Here is a 25,765-nt window from a genome sequence, read left to right on the forward strand (position 1 = left end):
TGGTGGTGGAAACAAGGAATTCTTTTCTCCAAACCTCATGAAATGGCTAAAATAACAGACAATTAGATTATATTGTAAAGTAAATTCATCCTAGTTGAGAACCATCTTTCTAGTTGTCTTTTCATCTATGCCTCACTAGGGCTTTATAGTGGATTTTCTTTCCATGGAAAGAAAAAACACTGGTGGAACTGCTTGGCTTAAGCAGTTGGCAGTAGAAATACTGAGCTTTTCCCCTTTAGGCCCTTACTTAAATCTATCCCAGGTGAGTCATTACTGAAACTTGTTACAATCTCATCAACATTTCTATGTGAAAATAATTGGTTGAGTTCATTGGTATGTTTGGTGAATTTTACAATGAACTAAAACCTGATTCTGCTATTTTCTCATATCTACTATTATTTTTACTCCCTTCACAGGGGGAGAATGGGGTTTACACTGGTTTTACCAGTGTTGTAGTCAATGCAAGGCTTTGTTGCTGAATGAGAAGGGTACTGGAAGTGCCTGTGGCACCTCAGCATGGAAATTTTGCATTAATGAATACATCCTTGAAATACCTTTGACCGGGGTGTGGTTAATAGTGAATTGAATTAAAAGCCAGTTCCTGGGTTGTATTCCCTTATGTACTGCCATCAGTGTTAACAAGTCTGCAAGGTCATCCCTGCTCTGCTTTTGTTCAGGTTTCATTGCTTTCAAATGTAACTTGCCAACAGTAAGATATCACAGATGTAACTTTGATTTCCACTGCCACGCTGAGGAATTTTTATGTTTAAATTTTGCATATTGAGTTTTACTGATACTATCTGATACACTGACGACATAGCTTTCACAAAAAGAGTAAAATTAATCTCACATTCTTAAAAACGGCTGTATTTCTTAACCATTTCTTGGCAAATGAGGCAATAGCCTGGAACTGAGCAGTTTGAGTTCATAGGAGTTTACGTGACTCTCTTCTTCAGTAGGAGCCTTTTGGCTGTGCAAAGCTCTAGTTCAGCTTTCTGCTTTCCATCCAGAAATGTGTCAGCAGAACACAGACAGCCATGGACTGCCTGGCTCTGAATATTTCATATTCTGCAAATATAACCTTTGAATCTGTCCCAGCTGTCTCAAAATTCAATCCTGATCTCATTCTCCTCTCAACCAACACAAACTGAACTCCTTATTTGTATCTATACCAAAAGATGGGTTGCAGGTACTGGAGCATGAAATTTCATGTGTTTGTGGAAACTGTGAAAAGAATGAAATAAGTAAATAAAAAATAATCAGTCTTACTTGCCTTTCTTCTGCTTCCAGATTGAGGTAGAGATGTTGCCCATAACCTGCTATATCATGCAGGTTACAAGTTACCAGTGTGAACCTACACATTTTTATTGTTCTGTGTGAGAATTGCCATTGTTACTCTGATAAGCAGCATCTCCTGTGGAACCCAGCCTCTTCCCTCACCTTGAGGACAGCTGGAACCTGGCAGAGGGAACCCAACCCAATTTCAACCTGGGCACAGGGTGAAAGAGACCTGCCTTGCTCAATTGCCCAAGCCCACAGTGATGAGTGCCAAGGAGATGACAAGGACATGCAGAGCCTCTTGTCCCTGTATCCCACAGCTCCCTTGCTGCAGGAGGCTTGAGCAGTGACAGGATGCACGGGAGCATTTCAGTGCAATTTTTATGAATGCACCAGTCTGACATTTACAACCTCCCACTGCTGACATATTCATCTGCCAGGCACATTGGTTGCAGTGCTTTTTATTAAACTGCAGTGCTTTTGTGCAACGTGGTTTAAGAAAAAGAGCTGCCACGTACCTACTTAAACCACTCTGTTGTGGCTGAACATAGCCTTCTCAGAAGTTCCTTTGAATTCTTTTAGAGGTCCTAAAATAGTCTTAAACCAGGAATCCTTTCCTTGTAACAGGTATTAAATGGCAATGTGAAAAAAGGAGGATATCTCTTGCACAGGCACATAGGGGAAATGTTACCCTTTCTGGGTCAAATTTCACTGTACCTACACTCAGCAAAAAAGATCCCCAGCGAAGTTTTATTGCAGAGTGGACTGGAGACACAGACTCTCTCCTTCCCCTGTTCATTCTGAGTTTCTGGTTTGGATGTATATGTATACAAGACATGTGAAAACCATTATCTTCTTCACGTTTAGAGCTTGGAATGATAGGAGACATCCCTGTGTTTTGTTTGTACCACTCTTGGGAGCAGGGATTACCGTGGCAGGGAAGGCTTCCATCTAGAACAGAGTTGAAAAGATCACTAAGTGTCCTGGCTTTTTAGAGGAATGATGATGCAAGACACTTCTATTTCCCAGCTTTTCCTTCAGAAAACCCCGTGATCATGGGCAAGTTTTCTTCCAGCTTCTTGGGATAGGAAAATATTATGTTGTTTCTTGCAAATTCCTTCACTGGATATTCCTTCACTGTATATTTACATCCTGCCTACATTTTTTTCCCACTGTTTGCTTGCCCTGAGGAGAAACCTTGGATTTTTTGAACATACTCCATTTTCTACTCCAGATGTTCAGAAGTAAAATGTTCATGCAATGAGCTAGTTTGGAACTTAGCCTTGCTGCTGCTTAGTGTTTTAGGCTTTCCTTTTCTTCAATTTTTTTTCCCCTTAATCTGTTTGAACTAAGTTTCCCATGCTCTTTCTCCTTTTATGTATTACCTCAGTGTGTGAACACTAGATTTTTTCTTTTATTCACAAAAGTATAGTCTATTTCTAATAAAGTCTTATCTGACAGCATCCAGCTGCTTTTATGGACCTACAGCAAATAACATTTTGCACTGGGGAAAAACATTGGAGGCAATTATGTGGACAGCGTGTGCACAAGCTGTAACATAATGAGCGTGTGTGTTTTAGAATAAATGTGTACCAATCATGTCATCTCTAGACTCCAAATGTTGTCATGGCACTGAGCTATAGGATAGCACTGGTGGGATTGTTAGGGAAACCTGCATCCATACATCATCGTTAGCGATTATTTTCCTTCCATTTATATTAATGCGTGCTAATATTTGCATTACTTTTGCCATTTCTTTTTCTCTCCTCACAAACCTTTTCTCTCCCATTTCTGTTTCTTGTTCTGCCTGGTCTGTTCATGCATTTGACACAACAGTTTTCACATTTACTTGGAGGTATTTACCACCAATCCCAACCCCCTTTTCCAGTTCCAAGGCACTTGTGATTTCCTTAGACTTGTGACTAAAAACAGTGGCTTGTACCTGGGCCGTGCAAATCGATGCCATAAATAAGCCCAAAGCATATTTATGTGTGGAATATTGTAGCAGTTTAGCACCATTTTTCAGTTTGCCTGTATTGCTGCTGATCAAAGGGAAACTGTGGAAGGAGATGTCTGATGAAAATCATCTGCTTGAGAATGCAAATGCTCTTGCTTGTCTGGCAATTCACGCTGTTCTACACACTGACCCTCAGCACAGGCGTCAGTGAATTTTCCTTTGATAATAAAGGAGAGAAACAATTCAGCCAAAGCTTAGGCTTACTTGGTCCTGCTTCATTTTCTATAGAGGGGGATTCTCCTGTTGAGAGAAGGGAGAGTTCTGTAGAGGATATTTTAGTTGCAGGTGAAATAGAGGAATTAATCTGCACTTCAAACCTGATAGTTTAGAAAAAGCAAATAATATCAATACTATCAAATAACGTGTTCAGTGACCGGTAAAGTTTGAGTACATATCACAAAGGTGACATTAGCACTAGCAGAGACTAAAGGTTTAACTTTCTCTCAAACACAGCCATGTGTCTCTGTGTCAGACATGGAGGTTGTGGTCTGATGTACAAATACAGCAAAATCCAAAGTCCAAATTTGCCAAAGCTTAAGAAAGCTCAAGATTCTTATTTGAACCTAAATCCACACTTGATTTTTGTTTCCTCTCAAGAAACTGTATTGAAGCTCTTAAAATTCATGTTTTGTTGATGCTTCATCTTTCACAATCCAATTCTTTTCTAGACCACCATTTTTAGGAAATGAAATTTGACTCAAAATTTTAGGATATTGGGTATGGACATTAAAAATTTTAGAGTGTAACTTAATTTTAGAGCTACATAAAATTGCCAAGTATCTTTTTTTTGTAATGTAACATTCTTTGTGGAATATTTAAAGGAAAGGTTTTGTGCCTTTTCAATTACTGCCTGAGAACTGATTTCTCTCTCCAGTTTCTCCTCTTAGCACAGATTGCCACTGAGCTTGACTTTATGGCTGAATTGACATCTCAGTACAAAAAGGATTCCAAGTGATTCAAATTGTTACACGATGCTCTGGCACCTTGTGCTGGTTATATCACCTCCAATCCAAGTGGTTTCAGTATAAAAATAGACACGTTGGAAAAAGAGCAGCTGTCATCTTTTATGCATAGTTTTAAAATTTTTATATGCAATGTTGGTGTGTGTGGAAGGTGCTGGATGAACCCTGGGGCTGCTGCAGGCCCTGTCCCACAGTGCCAGCCACCCTGGCCATGTTCTAGAAGAAACCTTTCCAGGTAGGAAGGCAGTGGCTTTCTTTGAGAGCTGAAAACAGATTTTGGGGTTTTTTGGTTTGTTTTTTTTTTTTTCAGTTTTTGCTTTGGTAATTGCTTGTTGGTTACAAGTCATTTTTGAGACTTGAGGATTCTCAGCAGCATTCCCAGAGTAAAATAAAAAACCAAAAACCTCCATTCTGATATTTAAACGAGAGCCTGGAGACCTTAGGAAGCAAATTAGGTTGTTTTGGATAGCAGTCATTGTCTATTTTAAGGGAACTGACACTCAGTCTTGACTCTGTATATTAATAACTTGTTTCTCTGAATTAAAATTAGACATATATTTTTCTTCATTCATACCAGAATTTCTTTGCATACCAGACACCATGGACATCATATTCCTTTGGCTAAAGACCGAAAAGAATTAAAAATTTAATCTTCCCTCCACATTCACTCTTTTATGGATGTCTTGAGGGGTTTTTTTGGCAGGGTATCTGTAGCTTCATCTGTGGGTTTTTATTTATATATGTGTATACATAAATACACAAAAGTTTTGTGTCTCTGCCCATTCACCCTCAGGAATAATTCTTTTATTCACCATGTCCAGATTCTAGGCCTCTTGCAGCCCCCATCCATCCTGCTGAGCCCAGCAATGTGGGGAGGGGCTGCCCCTGCACCCCCAGCTCTGACAGAGGCACCTCCTCTGCTGCAGTTGTTTGTCTCAAATCTAGCATCCCAGATCCTCCTGATTCTTGGCAAGCTCTTATGCCCTAACAGCCTTGGTTATTTCAAATTCCCTGCACTTAAATGTGCTTTCAGAATGAATGCCTTCAGCTTAGAAAATGCTGCCATGCCTTGGATAATGGGGTGAGAGGTTTAACAGTGGCAGATTGTTCTTATGGATGCATGAAAAGTGTCTTATCAGTACTTTTTCAGAGTTAAATTGTGTTTATTCAGAAACTATAGCACTGGTATGAGTATTGCAGTTTTCTGCTAGCACATTTATATAACCATCAAATTGCTGCAGTGCAAATCCGGAGCTATTCAAAGCAGATCTTCTGTAGGAGTTTAACTCCAGGGGTCTGCATGTCTATGTTAGTCTGAGTCATAAAGCACTGAATTAAAATGTGCACCCTTGACTTTTGATTGCCCCAGAAAGCAAAAGAGTAGGGAAAAACTTTGGCTCACCACCATCAGTTTGTTTAAATTGCAGGCTGTTTCATATTGAGATCAACAAGAAAATATCCTGAAAATATGTTCCTGAAGAATTCAGCATATTGCAAGAGTCTCCTTTCCTAAACTAAAATCATCTATAACTTCCAAATACATAATACATAACCTGCTTTTGATTTCCTTTAGAAATCCTTGGGATTTTACATTCGGAATAAAGACTAGACCTTAACCTGCCCTCTTGCATGGGTTTGAGATTTGTGATTTTCTGTGATAAAGGGGAAGGCACAGACTCCCAGCATCTTGCTGCATCCACAGCAGACCATGACTGGGGGAAAGAGATGTGGTTTGCCCTGTTTAAAATGTAACATGCGTGTCTAAATTCTGAGGATCTCCTACATAACAATTTAGGGTGTGAAATTACCAAGGAACTCCGTTTTCACGATCATTTATAACAAATTTAGCCAAAATCTGGCTAAAAAAGTGACTTTCCACTTGCTGAATATAGATATCCATGGGAGGTGTAAGTGTGGCACAGCTAACCCATGCTCTGGTTAGTGATACTCTGTCCCTGCTTTGCTGGCTCTGCAACTCTCTCACTCCATGCTTGTGATCGTTGTCAGGGGAGAGATTCATTAGTTCAGTAGGGTTTTTTAATTGAGAAAGTACCTTCTTTCGGTTAAAAAGCCAGAAGCTGGCATTCCCACCTCGTCCAGCCTAATCCTGGCAGGAGTTAGGTGAGCTCCACCACATGCTCTGGGTAACTGCAGGATGGGATCCCGTGCACAGGCAGAAGGGGGTGACTGTGAGGCTGGCTGGAGTAGTTCAGTTGGAGTTCAGTAGAAAAGAGATCTGAAGCAGCAGAAAACGGTGAGAGGTCATTATGCTGAAACAAAAGGTGGGGGTGGGGGGGGGGGAATAATGCCAGCTATAAAATATATTATGGAAGAAATTCTGTTAGTTTTTATATTTTATTTTTGAAAGATTTAAAAATAAAGTTTGTGGGGAAATTTTCTTGGATTTAGTTTACACAAGGATCTCTGTGCTGTTACAGTTAATGTAGAGAAGGAACACAGCACAGGAATAATCTATTATTGTTGTTGTTTGGTATAGTAAGTACAGAATAAGGAGGCCTGTTGCCAAAGAAAAGGAAATTGTATGTGTGGAATAAAAAGTCTTAACACGATTATCGGATTCTGTTTTCAGCAGCAGAGGCAGCACATTAAGTGTTCTGGTGTCTGTGGGCTGCATTTCCTGGCTACACTTGATTATGTTTCAAAACATGCCATATCAATTGCATTGCCCCATGTCTACCGCAGGAAAAATCCTTGCAGTATCACATAAGGAAGGGAAATATAATTTCATCTTTTGTCCCACCTGTGGAGGGAGGAATGGCTTCCTCCTCCACAGTGCTTTCTGAGAGGATGGATTTGTTTCCCAGGTAGATGTTGCTTCTGGAGGATGTCTGGGAAAACATCCTGACAGTGCCATGGTACCACAGTAGTCACTTTCCATTGGAGCCTTATTACTTTGGTATCTTCCAGGGATGCAGCTCCACCTAAAAGATAAGGAAAATAACCTCCAGCTCTGTCTCTATTTTACTGTAATAAACAGGGGAACACCCACATCCCATTGCTACCGCAAGCCAGCTGTGGAGACTGGAGTACCCATGCTCTCTTGTAGGCAAGCTTTTTCAAAGTATTGTGTTTTTCAGGGGCTTTTGCTGAGTTACTCACTGACCATGTTTCTTCAGTGGAGAAAAACTGTAAAATGTGGCACTATTTGCCTGTATGAGGACTCAGGATTATCCCCAAAGTCTTTAGCTCTGCTGTGGCTGTGTCTGCATGGAGACAGGTCCCGTGGTGTCTCAACCAACTGCCACACTGGAAACACAAGACATGCTGTTAAATATATGTAGTGCATGTAGGAGAAACCTCTGTTCCAAGAGAGCTTGGTCTTTGGTCTTTAATTTATACAGAGCTTTCCTCCTGTACCAGGGTGCTGTGAAAAAGAGAGGTGAGGAGGGTGTATTGCTGTGGCGGATGTGCCACCAGACTTGGGGATGTTTGTGTTGGCGCTGGAATAAGTGGGACCTTTTGCAGCACAGAGATCTGGGAGTGCAGCTCCTCTTCCCATTTTGGCTGTACAAGGAGCTCACATGCACAAGACAAAGCCTCCCTCACAGGGTCAGGGAGCAGTCAGCACAGTTGGAGAGACTTGGGAAAGGTAACTTTAAGTTCAGGGCACAAGCCATGCAATTTTTCTCCCCTTCTTCAGCTGCTGTCACAGAAGAACCAAATGGTCATTTCTGTTTGCTGTAGGCCAGAGATCCTTTATGCACTTCCAAGTCTTAAAACAAATAAAGTAAATCAATAAGGTGCTGTCATGCTTTGCATGTGGGGTAATTAATTTATAAAGTAAAAACTGTTGGAGTTTCAAAGCAATGAATCAAAGATAATTTCATTAGTGACTGCCTTTATATTGTCCTCATTCATGGTGCAGATTGAGTGACATGAGTTCTTGTTAATGTGTTTGTGTAATTGTCAAATCTGACTTTTTTCAGATACTTGGAAGGAAACCATCTGCCTGCTGTGCCGAAGGGGCTCTCTGCCTTCAGACACCTGACACTGATGTAAGAAGCACGTGGTTTCAATGTTAGGAAAATTGCATGACTCTTTCTGCACTATGCTGTTGGTGGAACATAAATAATTAGTATATTGGGGGGGGAGGGGGGGGTGGAAAACACCAAACCCCAAAACCTTCTGTAATTTGAATTTGGAAAGAATTTCACGGTGGACGCTGCTGCCAATAAATGTTCATAAAGAGTGAGGTGCCTGAGAAGCCCCTTGCTCTGCAGGACATCGAGAGGATGAAACTCTCACGCTGGCTGCTGCAGTTTCACTTGGCAGATTTATCTGTAAAGGTCATTAGCAGAGGAGACACATTAATTTGTGCTAGATGAGGCAGTATTTATAATGCTAAGGCAATGACAATTTGCATAGCTGTTTCTGCTGTGAACAGTCATCCAGATAGAGACACAGCTAGGCTTTGTTCTGTAAATTGCTCCCTGAAATACGCAGGAATGACATTTCCTGCCTCAACTATTTATCAGGAATTTTCAAATGCTGTTGCAATCAGCTGTGCAGATACTCCAGTCAAATGGGCTGGACTACCTCAGACAAAAACAACATGGAGGAAAAACTGGAATCCTTTGTTTTAAGAGTGTTTTTTATTTGGAAACATCTCTAATTTTGCTTTTCAAGGAAGACCAATAACAAAACAAAATGTTCTGGTCGAGCCTAAAAGACTTTTTAAAATGAAAAATGAAATTTTGTTCTAGTAGCTGTCAATATGAAGAGCATATGGAAATGGGGTGCCTAGATTATATTGCAAAGCAAGTTGGAACAGTAAATATTCAGCAGTATTTGTATCATTTATTCATTTGTTCTTTTCATTGAATGCTATATGCTGGAGATATGCCTTAATATGTCTGAGCCTGAGGCTTTTTAGGGGAGTCTGATGTGCTTTTCCATTAAAGCTCATTCAAAATTGGTCAGAAAATACACCAGTTGATAATATGTGACTTTTCAATTTCTTCAAGCATTTGCTGTGCAGATATTATGTAATCTTTTAAAAAAAGGCATATTTCATAATTCATACATGTAAATTGTATTTTCTCTGTGTGTTTCTTCAGTGATTTGAGCAACAACAGCATCAGTGTATTGGCCAACCACACCTTCAGCAACATGACTCAGTTATCAACGCTGTAAGTAGCCCAAGTTTTGATAACAGTTTTTTAATTGCTTTTCCAACACCATCTTAGCTGTTGAGCAATTAGTGTAGATCTTGTTGCTTAAGCATGTGGCTTTCCATGCTTCTCTGTGGTTGAATTAGTAGAGAAATAATCCAAGCCAACACAGAGTTGTGACTGTGCTCTCCCCTTCTGCAGCATCCTGAGTTACAACAGGCTCCGGTGCATCCCCGTCCACGCCTTCAACGGGCTCCGGTCTCTGCGAGTGCTGTAAGTGCAACTCCTCCAAAGCAGCTGAGCTGCAGCTGTGTTGGACTGCAGCTGATGGCAGGGAGGGTTTAATGGGCAGGTGGTCATGAATATTTTCACGTAATTAGCTTCAATGTACTTGTACTCTGGTGCAAATTGCCTGGTGGAGGCCAGAGCAGGTGAGTGCTAAGGAAGCAATTACGTATTTGCAGGATGAGCAGCTTTTCTCTGAAAGCTCAGGTACAGGACCTGTTGTGAAAAGAGGTCTCCAAAAGACTGCATAGAGTCTGCCTCTTCTGCCTGAACAATGTTTGGGTGTTCCACAGCAAAGGACTTTTCTCTTTGTCTGTAAAAACTTGGTTGTAGAGTGTGAGTTTCCATTGGATGCTTCAGCAAGAGTGTAGTTGTGGAAAGCTCGTGCATTTTCAGAATATTTTCTACTGATTCAGATTTATGCAGGCAAGCTTTTACACAAAAGAATGCAATCTGAAGGGAAGTTAGAAGCCCCCATGCTAAATCAGTGAATAAATCAGGCCAGTGGCTGGGCACCAGTAATGTTGAGATGCCTGTCTCAAATGTCCTGAAGTTGTGAATGAAATTACACCTCATATTGAGTGAGGGCCTACTCAGAGACATCCATGTGTGGTTTATTTCTTGGGAGGTCCTTTTCTGTACTCTTCCTTTCTTTCCAGTGCAGCTGCTTTCAGCAGCTTTCTGGATTGAACCATTTGTTTACAATCTCTTGTGAAAGTCATCTTCATATTGTCTCAGAGTGTGGGCTGTGGGCCTGTTCCTCACAGCAAGAGCCTCCTCCCAGCTATCCTCAGGCATCTACAGGACTGGCTCCTGCTTCTGTCTCATATTCACTGCCTCTCACCATCAGAAACAAACCCTGGGCTGGGTTTGCTCAGTTGCTTTTGTGGACACCTGGCCCCCTGTGCAGCTGTCAGGAAGGTGGAGAAGGCACCTTCCTCCCCACAGCCCAGAAGCACAAGTGGGTCACCAGGACTTGCACAGTAACTAAAGAGAATAAATTAAATAGCTTGTCTGTGGTGAGATTGTTCAATGTGCTGAAGGAAAAGAGCTCTGAACAGTCGAAGTCAGGGCAGAGGAGCTGAAGGTTGTCCTGAGTGCTTTGAAACTTCACATTAGTATTTTCTCTGTTGGAAAAAAAAAAAACAATAGATGACGTTCACATGCAGAAGTTTGTGTTAATTTAAAGAGCAGTGGTTGCTGTGCACTGACGCCATAAATGTGGAATCAAAGTGTCAACATGGGCATTACTGGGATTGTGGAAGCAATAAGGCAGAGCTGCTTGGCTGAGACCTTTCACTGTGGTTTCAGTGGTAAAACAGATATCTCAGTTTCAACCTCCCAAATTACAAGACAGCTTTGGATTCCCACTTTTCATTAGTAAATACGAGAAAGATACGTGATTTGGATTTGTTGTTTTAAGTTTGGCTTGGGATCCTGATTTCTAGTGCACTAGGATGGTCACATTTGAGCTGTTACATGAGTCCTGAAATTCAGCCACAGATTAATATATTCTGTTTCATGGCCAAATAAATTATTCCATATGGAGCTGTCTTCTGGCTTGCTTCTGATATGCAAGCTAGCTTGATTAAAGCTCGTGTGGGGCTCTCTACCCTGAATTACAGTGTAGATAAACCATGCCTCCCTCTTTCCAATAGCTACAATTTGTCTTTTCACTTCTGTTCTTGCTGGCCACAATATGGGCAGAAACAGAGGGCAGTATTCTAATGACAACTGTTGTATTTTGGCTTTTTTAAATGATCTGCTAATCAAATTGAAAAAATATCTTCCTCTTTCAAGGGAGAAACTCCCCACTGCCTTGCACAGAGCAGTGAAATGAAGCCTAAATGGGAATCTCTGTTTGTGCTCCCTGCATTTGAAAGCCTCCAGATTGATTTGATTTATTATGGCCCACAAAACCCTGGTATCAGCTACAACTTTTGCCACGTGTCCTCACTGTTGCTACTAAAAATCAATTCTCCAAAGAGAAAATGGTTTCCAAGAGACAATATGAAATCTGTTATTGTCATTTTTTTATTATCTGTGCTCTCAGGGGAACTTAAAAGAGGAAACATCAGCAAAACAATTTCCACCTTTTTTTTTAATACGAAGAAGATAGGGATCTCATTACCTTTGGCTGTGTGTGCCTTTGAAGGTAGCAGACCCTTCTCAGGAAGGTCTTCCAAATTCCTTATGTTTTCTTTATTTTTTGCCTCTCTAGTAAATGCAGTAAATAAGTGCTTTGAAAATCAGAATAATCAGAGCTGCATGATGCACTTGGTCTTAGACAGATACTTCATTCTCTCTTCCCTTTCTTAGATTTTTCAGCACAGGCCCAAATGAGAAAACTGCGGAGTCAACATGTTTATGTTTGAACCTAGTATCTACCAGTGTTTACACAATCAGGTCTTTAATCTCAGCCTTCACATGGTTTATCCACAATGGCAGCCAAAGGGTGCTGGGGAGCACACGACATAAAGTCTGGAGAATTTTTTTAATAAGCAGAAAGTGATATCAGTAGGTTTTTGAGCCAAAGCTATTACAGTGAAAAGTTGTGGGTTTGTTTTTTAGTTAATTTGTCCAAAGCTAGTCTTCTTAGAAACTAAATATAAACAGATTAAGGAAACTGAGATTGAGACAAGTTATAAGTATTAGAACTCTCTGGATGACCTGAACAGATTATTTTAAGGATTATTTTGTAATCACATATTTTTATATGTGACTTAAGAGGCAAAGTACAGAAATCAAAATACTTTTTAAGGTCACTAAATAATTGTCCATGTTATAGTTAGGGAAAAAAGGGATAAAATTACCTACTGAATATTCTATTAACAGATATTCTAGTTCTACTGAAAACTGAAGGATATTTCCTGCAGTTCAAAGCTCAGACAAGCAGTAATATCTCTGCTGATAAAGCTGTCACCAATAATCTTCGGGCACAACTTCGGAACCAGTTTTTGCAATACACTTTCATTGGTGGGTGCTGCACTGATTTGACCTAAGAGAAGCATTTGTCTGTTTCTTTACTATTATTATTTTGCATCACAGAATGATTCCTTGTATTTATCCAGTCACTTTGTAAAAGCTCTGCTGCTGTGAGCATTGAGCAGTGACACTGTGGCTTCCCCCTTTCCCTGACATCCGAGCTGTGTCGGTTCCTGCAGGGTTTGGCACCCTCTGGGGCTCCCTGTAGGTGTTTGCCCTTGATGGGTTGTGGCTCTGTGAGCTCGACCCTTTGGCCACATTTCTGTCCTCACAAAAACACATCCCCCTTGTGTCTGTAGTAACCTAATGCTGTGGACAATGGGCTGGCATGCAGGACGTGGGAAGGGTTCGTAAAAGAAAAACAACCAGAAAACCCCAGCCCAAAAGGATATGTTGAATTAATTTCCTTCCCTGAAGACAAAGGAATAAGTTAGTGAGATTCCATGGAGAAGGAAGTTTTAATTTCAAGAATTCTCGAGTGTTCTGTTACTCTGTCCTCCAGAGGAGATCCACATCACCTCAAATCCATACCCCTGCTGTGCACTAGAGTTTAGACAAGAGGATCCCTAGAAGTTGTGCTTTTGAGGGAGAATACACACATCAGTGTGTGTGCTTTAACTGTCCTAATGTTAAAATTTTATTTGACTATTTGCTTATAAGAATTTTTGGTATAAAAATGTGTTCCTGATGTAGATCCAAGAGGAAAGATTCTGTTGCACTGTTGAATTTTCTTGCCACTATTTATTATTGTGAGTTTTAAGCAGGGTTTAGAATTTGTCATTTCATTTTAGTTTCAGGAGTGATGATGTTGCTGACATGATTTTTTTTTTATTAAAACACAAGCATTTGCATCCATGAAACACCTCGGTGTTTGGGACATGTAATAAAGCCAATCATTCTAAGGTTTTTATATTTGATGGGTTTAACTTCTTGCAGATAAATGGCTATGTCATTCTTCAGCTTCTCTTGGATGTTTCCAATACACCTAGGAAAGAAAATGTACCCCTTCACAGGATAAACGTTACTGATACAACCCAAAGATTAATATAAGTTCTGTCATCTGTTTACAGAGAATTGTCTTGCAGATCTTGAAGCCGTTTAAAAGATCAGCAGTAAGCTCATTATGGGCAGCTGCTTATTTAAATGTACTCATTTCCTTAAACACTGATGACAAGTGGATGGGTAGTCCTGCTCACACCAACAAAATACCCCTTGTTTAATAGCTGTGGGGTTTGTCTCAGTTGGTCATTCTGTACAGAATTAGTGAGTGTGTTTTATCTGGAGTTACTGTGTGGGAGCTCATATCCTTCCTGTTCCTGTTCAGATTAATTTCTTGGAGATACACCCTTACATATGCCAAGTTATTATTGATAGTCAAAACCAAGGTATGCTTAAAAGAAAATTTCAGACTCAGGATGTTGGAAGGGCATCATGTAGATCCTGGTGCAGCTTATAGTGGTGTTAGGGAAGAAAGGTTGCAAAAAACAGGTGCTTTTGTTTTCATTTGGGGCTATTGTCCATTTCCATGGCTTGAGATTTGGGTTGTTTTAAACTCAATGTTTCAAAAATATGTGCACTTACAGAAATAAAAGATGTGACTGCTGTGTCAGCAAATCAAACAGTAAGTTAGAAAATGAATGACTCAAGGGCAAGAGCTGCTACAAAACACACAGCAGCTCTCTGTTTTCCACCCTCCTCTGCCGTGTCTGGAGCACTGACAGTAATTCCCATTTACGTTTCCCTGTGTAACCCACACACAAATGTATATCTCAGAAAAGAGATAAAGTGGGTGCTTAAATTGTCCTGGAAACAGTGGAGAACCCTTTCACTCCTTTCAGGGGTCCTGAAAATGCTGCTAAAAAATGATAGTTCCTTTGCACAGGGTGAATAATGTCCAAAAACTGATTTCAGGTGCTTTCCTTGGTAGCACAGAGAGGTATTTTCTACTGTAAGAACGGGAAAGTGTGGCTATATTTACCCTTGGGGACCCTTGGTCTCTCTCCTAGGATCTCTCTGCAGTCAATACCTAATTTAACTTTCACAATTCTTATTTCCCCTGCTCTGTCTCTGCTGTGCTTCTGGCTAATGGGATTGTATAAGAGAACACAGGTCTGTATGTGAGGGTCTGCTTGTCATCAATACAGTTCTGGTAGCATAAATGGTATGTCACCTTTTTAATTTACAGCAGTACTCACCAGCAATTCTGATTGCATCATTGTTTTCAATGCCAGCATCTAGAGGTAGTAGTGATAAAGCGTGGAAGTTCATGAGTTGTGAAACTCATAGAAACTCTCAAAGAATCAAAATTAAATACCCTTTTTAAGCATCAATTCCTTCAGTTGCAGGGAGCAGACAAAATACTGTGGTTTGATACCTTCCTGCTTCTCCCCCTTCTAGGACACTCCATGGAAACGATATTTCCAGTGTTCCCGAAGGTTCTTTCAACGACCTGGTGTCCCTGTCCCATCTGTAAGTACTTCTGCCTGGGTTCATCTCTTTGATTGATAGTTTCACATTTGTAAAGCAGTGCATATTGGTACCAGTGTAGGATTGCATTGCTTTTTTGTTTTTCCTGCTCACTTTCCATAATGTGCTCTGGATATTCATAGTGCATCAGTTCAAAGGAAATAAAAAAATGCTAGAACCTGTTGTTATTAGTTATAAAAATATTTTCTTAAGGAAAACCAAATGAGCAAGTGTGACAGTTTTCTCTGCTGTGGACTTCGTGTTTAAAGTTTTCTTTCAGCATTGTCAATGTGAAATGCAGAGTGTATGATGGTCTGAGAGTGAGACAGGAAACCTCCCACAAAGAGCAAATATTAAGCAAATGTGAATTCTTTGCATAATAAGTGTCATATGTTTTGCATACTGAAATGTTGTCAGTATATGGACTTGTTGATGAATCACTACTGCAAGACATATATATTTAATCACATGGAAATTGGTCATTTCACAGCATTCATACTTCGTTCCATAGTTTGCAAAAATTATTAGACATTCAGCTTTTTGAGGAAATCACTGTTGTGCTGGTAAAGGGCCAGGAGACTTTCAAATGCAGTTTAGCTGATGAAAGAACAGACAAAGAGCTGCAATGGCTCCAAACTAAACTTGAGTGACCAGAAAATGCTTTTTCATTGAGGTAGTGTGTGCTACTTCACAGTATTGGGCAATAAATGTAGGAAAAGTGATTTTGTGTAGCATATTTCTTGATTACTATCCTCAGTTTATCAGAGGGTTTGTCTTGGTCCCTCTGAGAAGCGAGTGGTTTCACAGGCTGATACGGATGTTTTCTGCCCTGATGCTGATGTACACATGTGTGCATTTAACACAGGTTTATATCTATTTATTGTCTCTTTTCAACCTTTAACATGCCCTCCAGAACACTTCCCTGAACACCAGATTCAGTTGGATATTTAGATATTTTCTGGATAGCAGATACATCCCTGGACTTTATGTTTCTGTGTAGCTTCTGTCTCTGTTCCTCTCTGGACAATAAAAAATAAAAATATCTCGGATTGGTAGTGACAGAAATCATGACAGCAACTTGGGCAACTTGAGCAGAGAAATAATAATCTCTGTTTCCAGCTTACACCTTGGTATCATTGGTTTTGTGCAAAATGTATTTGTTTTTCCTGTTCCCAGTTTAGTCAAGTCATTTTGTGTGTTTGGGATTGAAAGTCTGACTGAGCTGAAGCCCTGCACCTCCTTCTGGAAGTGCAGTGACACCTCCCATACTGGGAATCTGGCTTCTGGGGGTATTTTTAGAACTCAAGAAATAAACATATCGTGTCCCATTTGTTTGGATTTCCCTCAGGGTTTGCATTAAATGAAGTGCGGATTCAGTTTTCCTGGGTAAACCGTTCACCTTAGGGAGTGATAAAAGCCCCTTTGGCCCAATACAATCTCTGCAGTCTTTCTGTTTAGATATATGTGCTGCCAGAAATGTAAAATACACAAAGCCCAAATGAACAGTAATAAATAGGATCCATAAAATAAATAAGACCTGTCTGGGGTGTAATTTGCGCAGTTGAACAGTTGAATTTTACAGTGCAATAGTGCTCTCCAGTTTCTTAAAGGGGATCCTGAAACTTTTAGCAACCACAATGAATTTTTTCTTCACATGCCAGAAAAAGCTGTGCTTACTCAAACCAAGTCATATATAATTGAAAATAAATGCATTTTGAGCTCCTCCTGATATATAGATCTTCAAGGAGAAAGCATGCACTTGGAGTCAGTTTGAAAATGATAGAAGGAGTTGCTACCCATCAAACTCTTAAGGCATGGAAGAACAAAAATTTTTCTTAACTGTGCAAGGTGTGTGGCTGAGGGTGGGATTGGTGTTCTGGCAGAGGCGAGCTGAGTGTGTGGATCAGGATGGTCAGCCCAGGCCTCCTGTGTCAGGACAAGGGGGACATCAAACTAGCTTTTAGAATTGCAAAGAGATGTTTGTGTAGCACAGACAAAAGTACAGATTTTAGTCGGACACTTTTGCAGCAGTTTTGAGTTGGTCTGTAATTGGAAGAACAAAAGGGAAATCTAGATGGTTCAATCACTTTCTCCATAGCTGTTTAAAGCCTGTAGGAAAATATTCACCAAATTTCTTTTACGTCGTAAACATCATCTCACTGAAATGGAAATATTATAACAAACTGTGTGGCTTTAGCTCACTAAATTTGGAGGTAGGTTTTTATGTGCTGTACCCTGCTTTTTTTACTATTTATTACTTTATTTAGTTGAATCCTATAATTGTCTATTTAAGCCATGACTCTACTAATGTTTTTAGTCCAGGGCCATGATAAGAATGCTACAGCACTACTGTAGGATCAAGTATAATGTTACTTTAAAAGAATCCAAAATCTGCTGGGATGGAACTGGGATGCAGTTCCTGTCGTTGCTGTCCTCACCATTCTTTGATTCAGTGTCCCAAGTACTGCCCACGCACAAGCTGACCCTGGGGCACTCCAGGAATTCCACAAACCCTAGGGAATGGATGATGTTGGGTACAGCAGGTATTTCCAACATATTTCCCATACAATGGGATTCCTAATCCTGCTGAATCATCTTTACTCAAATTTTTATTAACTACCTATAAAAATAAGCTGTCCTGTCCTCTGTTTTTCAACATTATCACAGATAGAGTTTTTTAATTGACTTTATTCAGAGTTGCCTCTGAAACAAAATAAGTGTCTGAACAGAAATATCTGCTCAACATTTTGAAAATGCTGCTGGTATTTCCTTACAAGGAAATTCAGGGTATTTCCTTACAGCGCAAGATATTTTTACCTTCTGGAAATATTTTGCTATAATGGGCAAAGAAATCAAGAAAGTATGTTAGAACTCATGAATTAAAATCTGAGAATTATCTCTAGTTCCTAGAAATAATTTTTTTAAAAATTAAAAAAAAAACCAAACTCAACCCAACCCAACCCAAATTCAAGGCAAAAACCCCAAAACAAAGCACAAACCACAACCAGAAGTGTGGAAGGATACATGTGATAATTTCTGAAGTTGTCAACAATGTTATTAGTAATCATTTCTAGTGACTGTAGAGCAACTGTATTTCTAATGTAGTTTATAAATATTAATTAACATGGTAACAAGCTTTCCGTTGTCCTCCCACTCACATTTTGTATATGGCAGTTGCTCAACACTAAAAATTTCTCAGCTTTCACTGCTGCATTTTGTTTGACCTTGGACAAGTGAGCCAGTTGATCACAGTTACAGGGTGAAAAAGTCAACCCAGTAGTTTTTTTCCATTGTAAGCAATGGATTTACAGGAGGAGTGGATGGATATTTTTTAATGCAGAGCTGCAGTACACATTTAATTTTGATGAATGAGCCCCAGACAGGGTTTGAACCTATGAACTCTCATTATGAATCTGTCTAGGGCACAGTGGGTTCATTAGTCACTCCAATATAAATGTATCAACAAATTTACTGAGGTTTCTGTCTTAATATCCTGCCTGATATGTTTTTATTTGAAAGAAGCTTGAGTTTAAAGTAGCATCTTAAAAATAGTTTATAGCATATGCAGAAATTTTAAAGTCTAAAAACCAATTTGAATCATTGTTTTCTTTAGTATCTCTTCCTTGTGCTATTCTTTATTTAGTTAATTTTCCTCTCATGGCAATTCAGGTGTTGTACAGCTGAAGTCTTACATTGACTTTGAGCAAAATAAATAAAGACTTTCAACATAAATTTCTTCACATTTTCAACAAATAGTTGTCTTCAAAGTGACTTTTCTGAAGTCTGAACTTTGTAATTGACTGATTTCCTGAGAAGACACTTTCTTTAAGAGAAAGAGAACTACAAATGAGTAAAGGTAGCACCTAAATTTAAGGTTAAAAGGTTGGTTTTCTTTTGGATAGATGTCCATGAATAAAGGGAAAATTCTCAGAATTATAATTTCACTGTATAATTGCATCTTCTTCAACTATTTGACCTAACTCAAATGATGGGTCAAGCAGCAAATGTGTTTTCAAAGTCATAAATAAACTTAGCAGACACTGGATTGTAGTTTGGAAAATGGAGGTATCCTCTGGATGTGTGCTTTGTCTGGTGAGGAGTCATTAATGTGGGCCATCAGATCCAAACTAAATTACACAATTCAGTGTTAGAATATGCTCAGGAAGGACAAAGAATTAAATAAAGGGAATCAATGTGATAAATTTGATGAAAGCAACATGTCTGGTGACATTGCTCAAGCACAATTGTTTGAAAGAGGGATTTCTTCTAAGGTATTTACACAACTTTCCTAACTAATGATGGGAAGAAAGGAGAAGAACAGGAATACTGCAGGAGATTAATCTAAAATCCTTCTGAACCCTCATCAGATCTTTCCCACATTGTGAAACAAAGCGTCGCTGTAGAAATGTAGAATAAAATGTGCCTCGGTGAGATCAGAGCTGTTATCTTTGCCAAATAACCTGTGCTCATTGCTTTGCACCCCAAGGGCTCTGGGCACCAACCCCCTGCACTGCGACTGCCACCTGCGCTGGCTCTCCGAGTGGGTGAAGGCGGGATACAAGGAGCCCGGGATCGCCCGCTGCCGCGGCCCCGAAGCCATGGTGGACAGGCTGCTGCTCACCACCCCCACCCACCACTTCCAGTGCAAAGGTAGGAGCCAGCTGGGAGCCTCTGCCCTGTGCTGCCCACAGGGCTTTAGTTTCACACCCTTGGTTTTGTGCGTTCGCAGGGCAGTTGGGTTTGGGTTTCGTTTTCTGAACCGTCGCGTTCTTTCCAAGTTGCGTTTTCTTGTGTTCTTCCCCAACGTGCAGGTAACTGCTCCACTGGCAGGAAAACCAGGGAGCCTCAGAGCAGGGAGTGTTCCTGATGCTCACACCAGGTTATGTAATGGCACGTTAGTATGTAGGGTGTTGTTAGAACTTCTTGGAACAAATAATTTGTTTTGGCCTGTGACTTACCCCAAAAAAAATTGGGAAAATAAGAGTTGTTATAAAAACATAGAGAACTGTAGTTATTACATACATTTACATGAAAACTGAGGAACTGAGAATTCTTCTGGAAAGCAAATATTTACCAAAAGTACGTTTTCATCTGCTGATCTGCAAACTGTTCCCATCAGCTGTCATTCAGAAACTGCAGATTATGGAAAACGTGTCATGTCCGAATTCAGTGTGCATTCATTCAGGAGAGGGCTGAGGTGCAGCTCTGAACAATTTGGGGTACTCAGTGACAGGAGTGTACTGTGTTAGAGAGCAGTCAGGCACGATAAGGAGCACACTTTTTGTGGATTAAGTAAGGAGCTCATTAGTGAGTTGAGATTAAGACGTAGCTGGATGTTCTCATAAAAAAAAAAAAAAGTTAAGGAGGTTTGCTTAGCTTACCAGCAAGTACTTGAAGATGGAGCTATGTTTATAATGGAAAAGATGGATCAGTAGCCTCTCTTAGAAATGGAAATGAGGGCATAAAGCCTGTTTTTATGTCTCTCAGAGTGCCATGCCCATTTACACTACTGCCTGGCAGGGTGATTTTATAGGTGCTGGAATTAAACTGCTGAACAAACAAATGATGGTGTTGGGGTGAGTTTAAAACACAGGTTCCCAAGGCTGAGCTGAATTTTATGTCCTTTCAAATATATCTTTAATAACTGTAACCTTATAATTTAATTACTTTGAAATGTCAGTCTCAAAACTATCAGAACTCTGACCATAATTGTCAAACCACAGACTTTGCAATAGTCTCTTAAATGTGAAGTACAAATATAATAAGTACTAAAAATACCAAATAATGCACTTGTTCCCATGACATGAACCAAAGAAAATAATTGATTTTGTACATTAAACAGGGCCTGAAAACTTAACCAGAAAGAGAAGCTGGATGTCTTCTTCATTCTGAACCTGTGATAAATCAATAGTTATACTCATTTTCTCTCTAAACTAAACAAGCAACTCTTAGGCAAAAGATAAGTAAATCTGTGATCCAGGATATTAGATGTAGTTGTATGCTTCTTATGTAAATATTGGATTGGTCCACTAGAAAGCTGGTGTGCTTTCTAATATCCTAAAGGTCTCCATGGCTTGCTTTATCTCAACAGAAAAGGAGAAAAAATATGTTGATTTGGAGTTGGTCTTTGCACAAGCAAAATCTGTGGAGGGTCTGGACAAGTGGCAGTAAAGGTCAAGAAGCTCCAGGGCCTAGAAAAATTCACCTTTGCTCATCACAGTACAAATATTTTGGAAACCAGTAAATGATTTGGCAGTCTCACTGTACCCCTTTCCAATTTCAGGGAGTGCTGAGCCCCAACTCCCCAAACCCCTGGGTCCCAGCATCAAGAGTGTTCCCGTGCTGGGCTGGGTACCTTGAGCTGCTGCACAGAGGTCGCGCTCAGATGTCCTCTGGGACCTCCAGGAACTTTTACATTAGGAAAAAGAAAAAAGTATTTTAACTTATTCTTGTTAAAAATATGGGTTTAGCCTGTGACTAAGCAGGAGGTTATGTCTCAGCAGAGCCAAGAAAATAAAAGTGTGTTATGTGCAAGTCATGCAAACTCAGCTCTGCTTTTTATTAACTTGCCCTCCCAGCTATGCAGTAGAGGAAAGGAATGTGCTGGGCTGAGGGCATTTTGCTATATGGATTTATAAATCAAATCCACAAGGGCAAAGTAATGAACTACTTAACTGCTAGGAACTAACACTGTTCTTATTAGCTCCTACATTGATTGGCTTTGATCTATGCCATAGAAATAAATGGAAAATGTACATGTATTATGAAATAAATAAATAATAGAACGAATTTTGTCTCACTGACCTCTAAATCTAAAAGAGCAACACTGCTGCCTGTCTCATGAGCTCTCAGAGGAGCCACCTTTGTTTATTTTTTGTATATTTTACCATGAAGACAACTGTAACTCAGATATGTCACATTCCAGCCCCGCTCATTGCCAGGAATTCAGGTGTGATTTCCTCTTGCTGTCCTAACTCCAAGGTAAAAACATGTATGGCATGTAGGTAGACATAAACACAAAGATAGAATAGGATGACAATAGTCCTTTATTTAATTTTGGGATTTTTTTCTTCCTGTGTGTTTTTCCCCCATTACTGCACATGGCACTCCCTGGTGGCACCACCGTCACTACAGGACCAGGACACAGCCCAGGTGTTGGCACCTGAGACCCTTCAGTCCCCATTCCTGCCATGTTCTTACCCCTGCTGGTGCTCTGCAAGTGTTCAAAGTAAACAGTGAAGGTTTATTACTCATGCAGGATGATTCAAAGCAAATCCCAGACTGGAAGGGATTTTTTTCATTCCTAGTTCTAACTCATTCCTAACTCTGGAGCTCCACCTTCTCTTGACCATCAAATATAAGCTTCTTTTCTTCACTTTCAGGATGTTTCACAATTTACTCCTTCTTACCATTTATCATGCAGTAACAGAAGCTCTGTGCCCACTTCTGATTAGTAGAGGACCAATTTTAAATTATTTTTAAATACATGCCCTTAAAAATGAAATAAAATTATGTTAAGGTCTTTACTGCCTGATATAATTTAAGCCACTTTAAAGTGCTAGGTTTTATTTTTTATACATAAAAGCCAAGGAGTTAATACTTATTCATATTTGAAATGTATCCGCTTGAAAAATCACCATGTTGTAACTGTGACTATACCTGTGACTATACCTGTTACTATAACTGCCTAAATTAGCTTTCTGTAAAATCTCAGCCATAAAATATTGATTGACTTGGGACCCCAAATGTAATTAGTGTTGTTTTAGTCTGTGTTTGTTTTCCTGCTCACCTACAAACTTCACTACTTCTCTGGAAGATTTCTGCTAAAAATATGAGGTTTATTACATGGTTTAAATATGGCCATGTGTATTTACCTGCATATATTTACATCTGTGCATATTTTGCTTTATTGCACTTTTCTGAGGTGGCTCAGTGTTGATCATTCTTCTGGGTAGGGAAGAAAGTAAGTTTCAAACTCTGTTAAAATTAAGGATGGTAGAGAACTTTGCACCTAAATATTCCCATAGGCCTCTAACTAAATCTGTCTTGTGCATGGTTTTTATTTATGTTGTTGCATCTGCACTTTCATTCTTGTTATCAGCCATAGAAATGTCAGGTTACAGTTCCCTGGGGTTGCTGTTGCAGGATTTCCAGAGCTGAGAAAAGGAAAAATTGCTGAAAGCCATATATATATATAACCCTCTCCCTGGAGGTTCCCAACATGCTTTTTTCAGAGCATATGTTTGCATCTTCAGGAGAATATAAGCATCATTGAGACTTGCCTAGCACTTGATTTAAGTACTTAAAGCCTCTCTGATCCCTGGGAATCCCATGGTGTCGTGCAGTGCACCTGCAGTTTGTGCATTTGCGCCAGTGCTTAGGAAAAAACGTTTGTGTGTGCATGGGAGGCTTTAATTTTGCAATCCAATTCTCTGCTAATGCTCTGTGCTTGCCTCTCCAGAGCCGGTGGATCTCAGTGTTGTGTCCAAGTGCAATCCCTGCCTCTCCAACCCCTGCAAGAACAATGGGACATGCAGCAGTGACCCAGTGGAGCTTTACCAGTGCACTTGCCCTTTTGGTTTCAAGGTATGACTCCAAATGAGCTACACGAGAAGCGAGGAACTGTTCCCCTTCACTTGTGTTTTTTTAATTGTTGTACTGTGAGAAGTTAATTTTACAGGCACCTGGCCTCCAAAGTTGCCTTGCTCAAGCAGGTTTGTGTGTGAATTTTCACCTGTGCCCTGCTACAAATTTCGTCCCCTGCAGTTGGAATGGCTTTGCTTTGTGCTGTGACTACACAGTTCATCCTGAGAAACTGGCTCTGGCTGACCCTCTTTTGAGCAGGGTGGTTGGACTTTACAATCTCCAGAGGTCACTTCCAGCCGTGGGCATTCTCTGATTCTGTGATGTAGATATCCATGTAAAATGGCAAGTTGGTTTTATCCTCCTTTTAGTTTTTTTTTTTTTTTTCCAGCAACAAGATCACCATTTCATAGGCTTCCAGCCAAAGGGAAGGCAGTTCAGATGAGAATGAAGGGCCAGTTTGGTCCACAGTGACAGAATGTTGATACCTGGTAGTTTACACCCACCTTACACAGACTGATGAGCAGAAAGATGATCACTGATCAGACACAACCCCTAAATCAGCTGTCTCTGAATTCAGAGCACTCATGTCCATAGAGGGATCTGCAAATACGAATCCTGTGGATGCCAGTCATTGTGAGCAGTGCCAGCTTCCTGATAACACATTGGGAAATGGAGAAAGGGTCACTGAGTAAAGCAGTTTCTTCAGTAGTGATGGATAACTCCCCTTGTTCACACTGCACTGTGAGAGTTTAAGGACACCAGGGCACTGTCTTAGAGCTGATGGAGCTGGAAATCTAGCTCAGGAGTCAGTAGCTGAAGGATTAAGTATAAGTAATAAATGAGGCATATGATCTGTTCACAGCCTGGGGGGTTTCAGGTGTTATGGCCAAAGTAGGCTGCGTCCTGCAGATTGGGATTTATTTGCCTCTTTGGATATTTCTTACAGTCCTGGTCAGTTGAAACAGATGCTCATAAAACACAAAGTAATAAGAATTATAGGGGAAAAAAAGGAGGGCAAAACCAGACATAGGTGTGGGAAGTAAGCACAAGTATCTCTGTGTTACATTTCAGGTAGGATTTAGGAATTAATTGGTTCTGATGATATCACCATTTCCCTTCTCTGTTTGCCTGGGATACATCCCAGAGTAATTGCAATAGATCCCTGAAACACTGGCAAAGGGAAGATATAAAGCTTATTTCTTCTATTTCACCCAGTGCCCCTACACTTAGTACTCAAGGATAATAACACTTCCCCTAAATAATTGAAAAAGGCATTGGAAATTTCCTGTAATTAAAAATCTTTCTACCCATTGGCATATCAACCAGAAACTTTTCTAGGATTTAAAAGACCATGTCATCAAAAATCTGTTTACCTGAAACTACTTGATAACAACCTGTTTATCTCCTCAGGTTAACAAGAGAATGGTCATTTTAATTTGATTTTTAACATAAATTAGGTGGAATTCTTCAGGTGGGAACTTGAAAAGTAAATTATTTCAGAACCAGCAGGAAAACACATAAATCTCTGTGTATATCTTACTCTGTAAGACAAGTATCATGGAGCAGGTGTCCAGGTAATTCTAAGTAAAAATGTGTTATGAGTATATCTTCTTTTTTGGCCCTTAGATTTTTGTTTGCTGGTTGTTCTTTTGGTTTTTTGCTGTATTCCTGATTCACAAAGTCACTGGTATAGATGCATTTATACTGCTAGAAGACACAGTTATGAAGGGAAGATTTATCTAAAAGAATAATCAAGAATAATCCTCTAGTTTATCAGCACACTGTAGTGTGCCTTAAGCCCCAGGATGCATCATTTTCCTTGGAAGGGTTTTGGTAAATGCCTGATGTGATTCAGTTTAAACATCTCACAGAGCATCCAGCTTTGCTCCTCTCTCACTTTCTCAGGTGACATCAGTGTGTGAATGCAAACCCCAAAACCACAGTGAGCTTGTAAGCACCAAGCTGCCAGCCAAGCGTGGCAAAGAGCAAACAGAGCAGGCATGGCACTTGGAGCAGGGTTTAAAAATACTGACTGGATAACAGCTCAGGGAGAA

At 40.0% G+C, this 25,765-nt stretch overlaps 1 protein-coding gene across 3 annotated transcripts in view; it reads left to right on the plus strand.

Moving 5' to 3' along the window:
- The window catches only part of SLIT3 (slit guidance ligand 3), a 468,570-nt gene that overhangs the window by 378,203 nt on the left and 64,602 nt on the right, over nt 1–25,765 (plus strand). For all 3 annotated transcript variants that reach the window (XM_039559586.1, XM_010406223.4, XM_010406222.4), the window contains 6 exons: nt 8,205–8,273; nt 9,336–9,407; nt 9,591–9,662; nt 15,057–15,128; nt 19,612–19,775; nt 23,587–23,711. In XM_039559586.1, coding sequence (XP_039415520.1) covers nt 8,205–8,273; nt 9,336–9,407; nt 9,591–9,662; nt 15,057–15,128; nt 19,612–19,775; nt 23,587–23,711 — 574 coding nt within the window. The remainder of the gene's footprint in view (nt 1–8,204; nt 8,274–9,335; nt 9,408–9,590; nt 9,663–15,056; nt 15,129–19,611; nt 19,776–23,586; nt 23,712–25,765) is intronic.

This window comes from Corvus cornix, chromosome 13 (assembly GCF_000738735.6).
Source record: "Corvus cornix cornix isolate S_Up_H32 chromosome 13, ASM73873v5, whole genome shotgun sequence".
Lineage (NCBI taxonomy): Eukaryota > Metazoa > Chordata > Aves > Passeriformes > Corvidae > Corvus > Corvus cornix.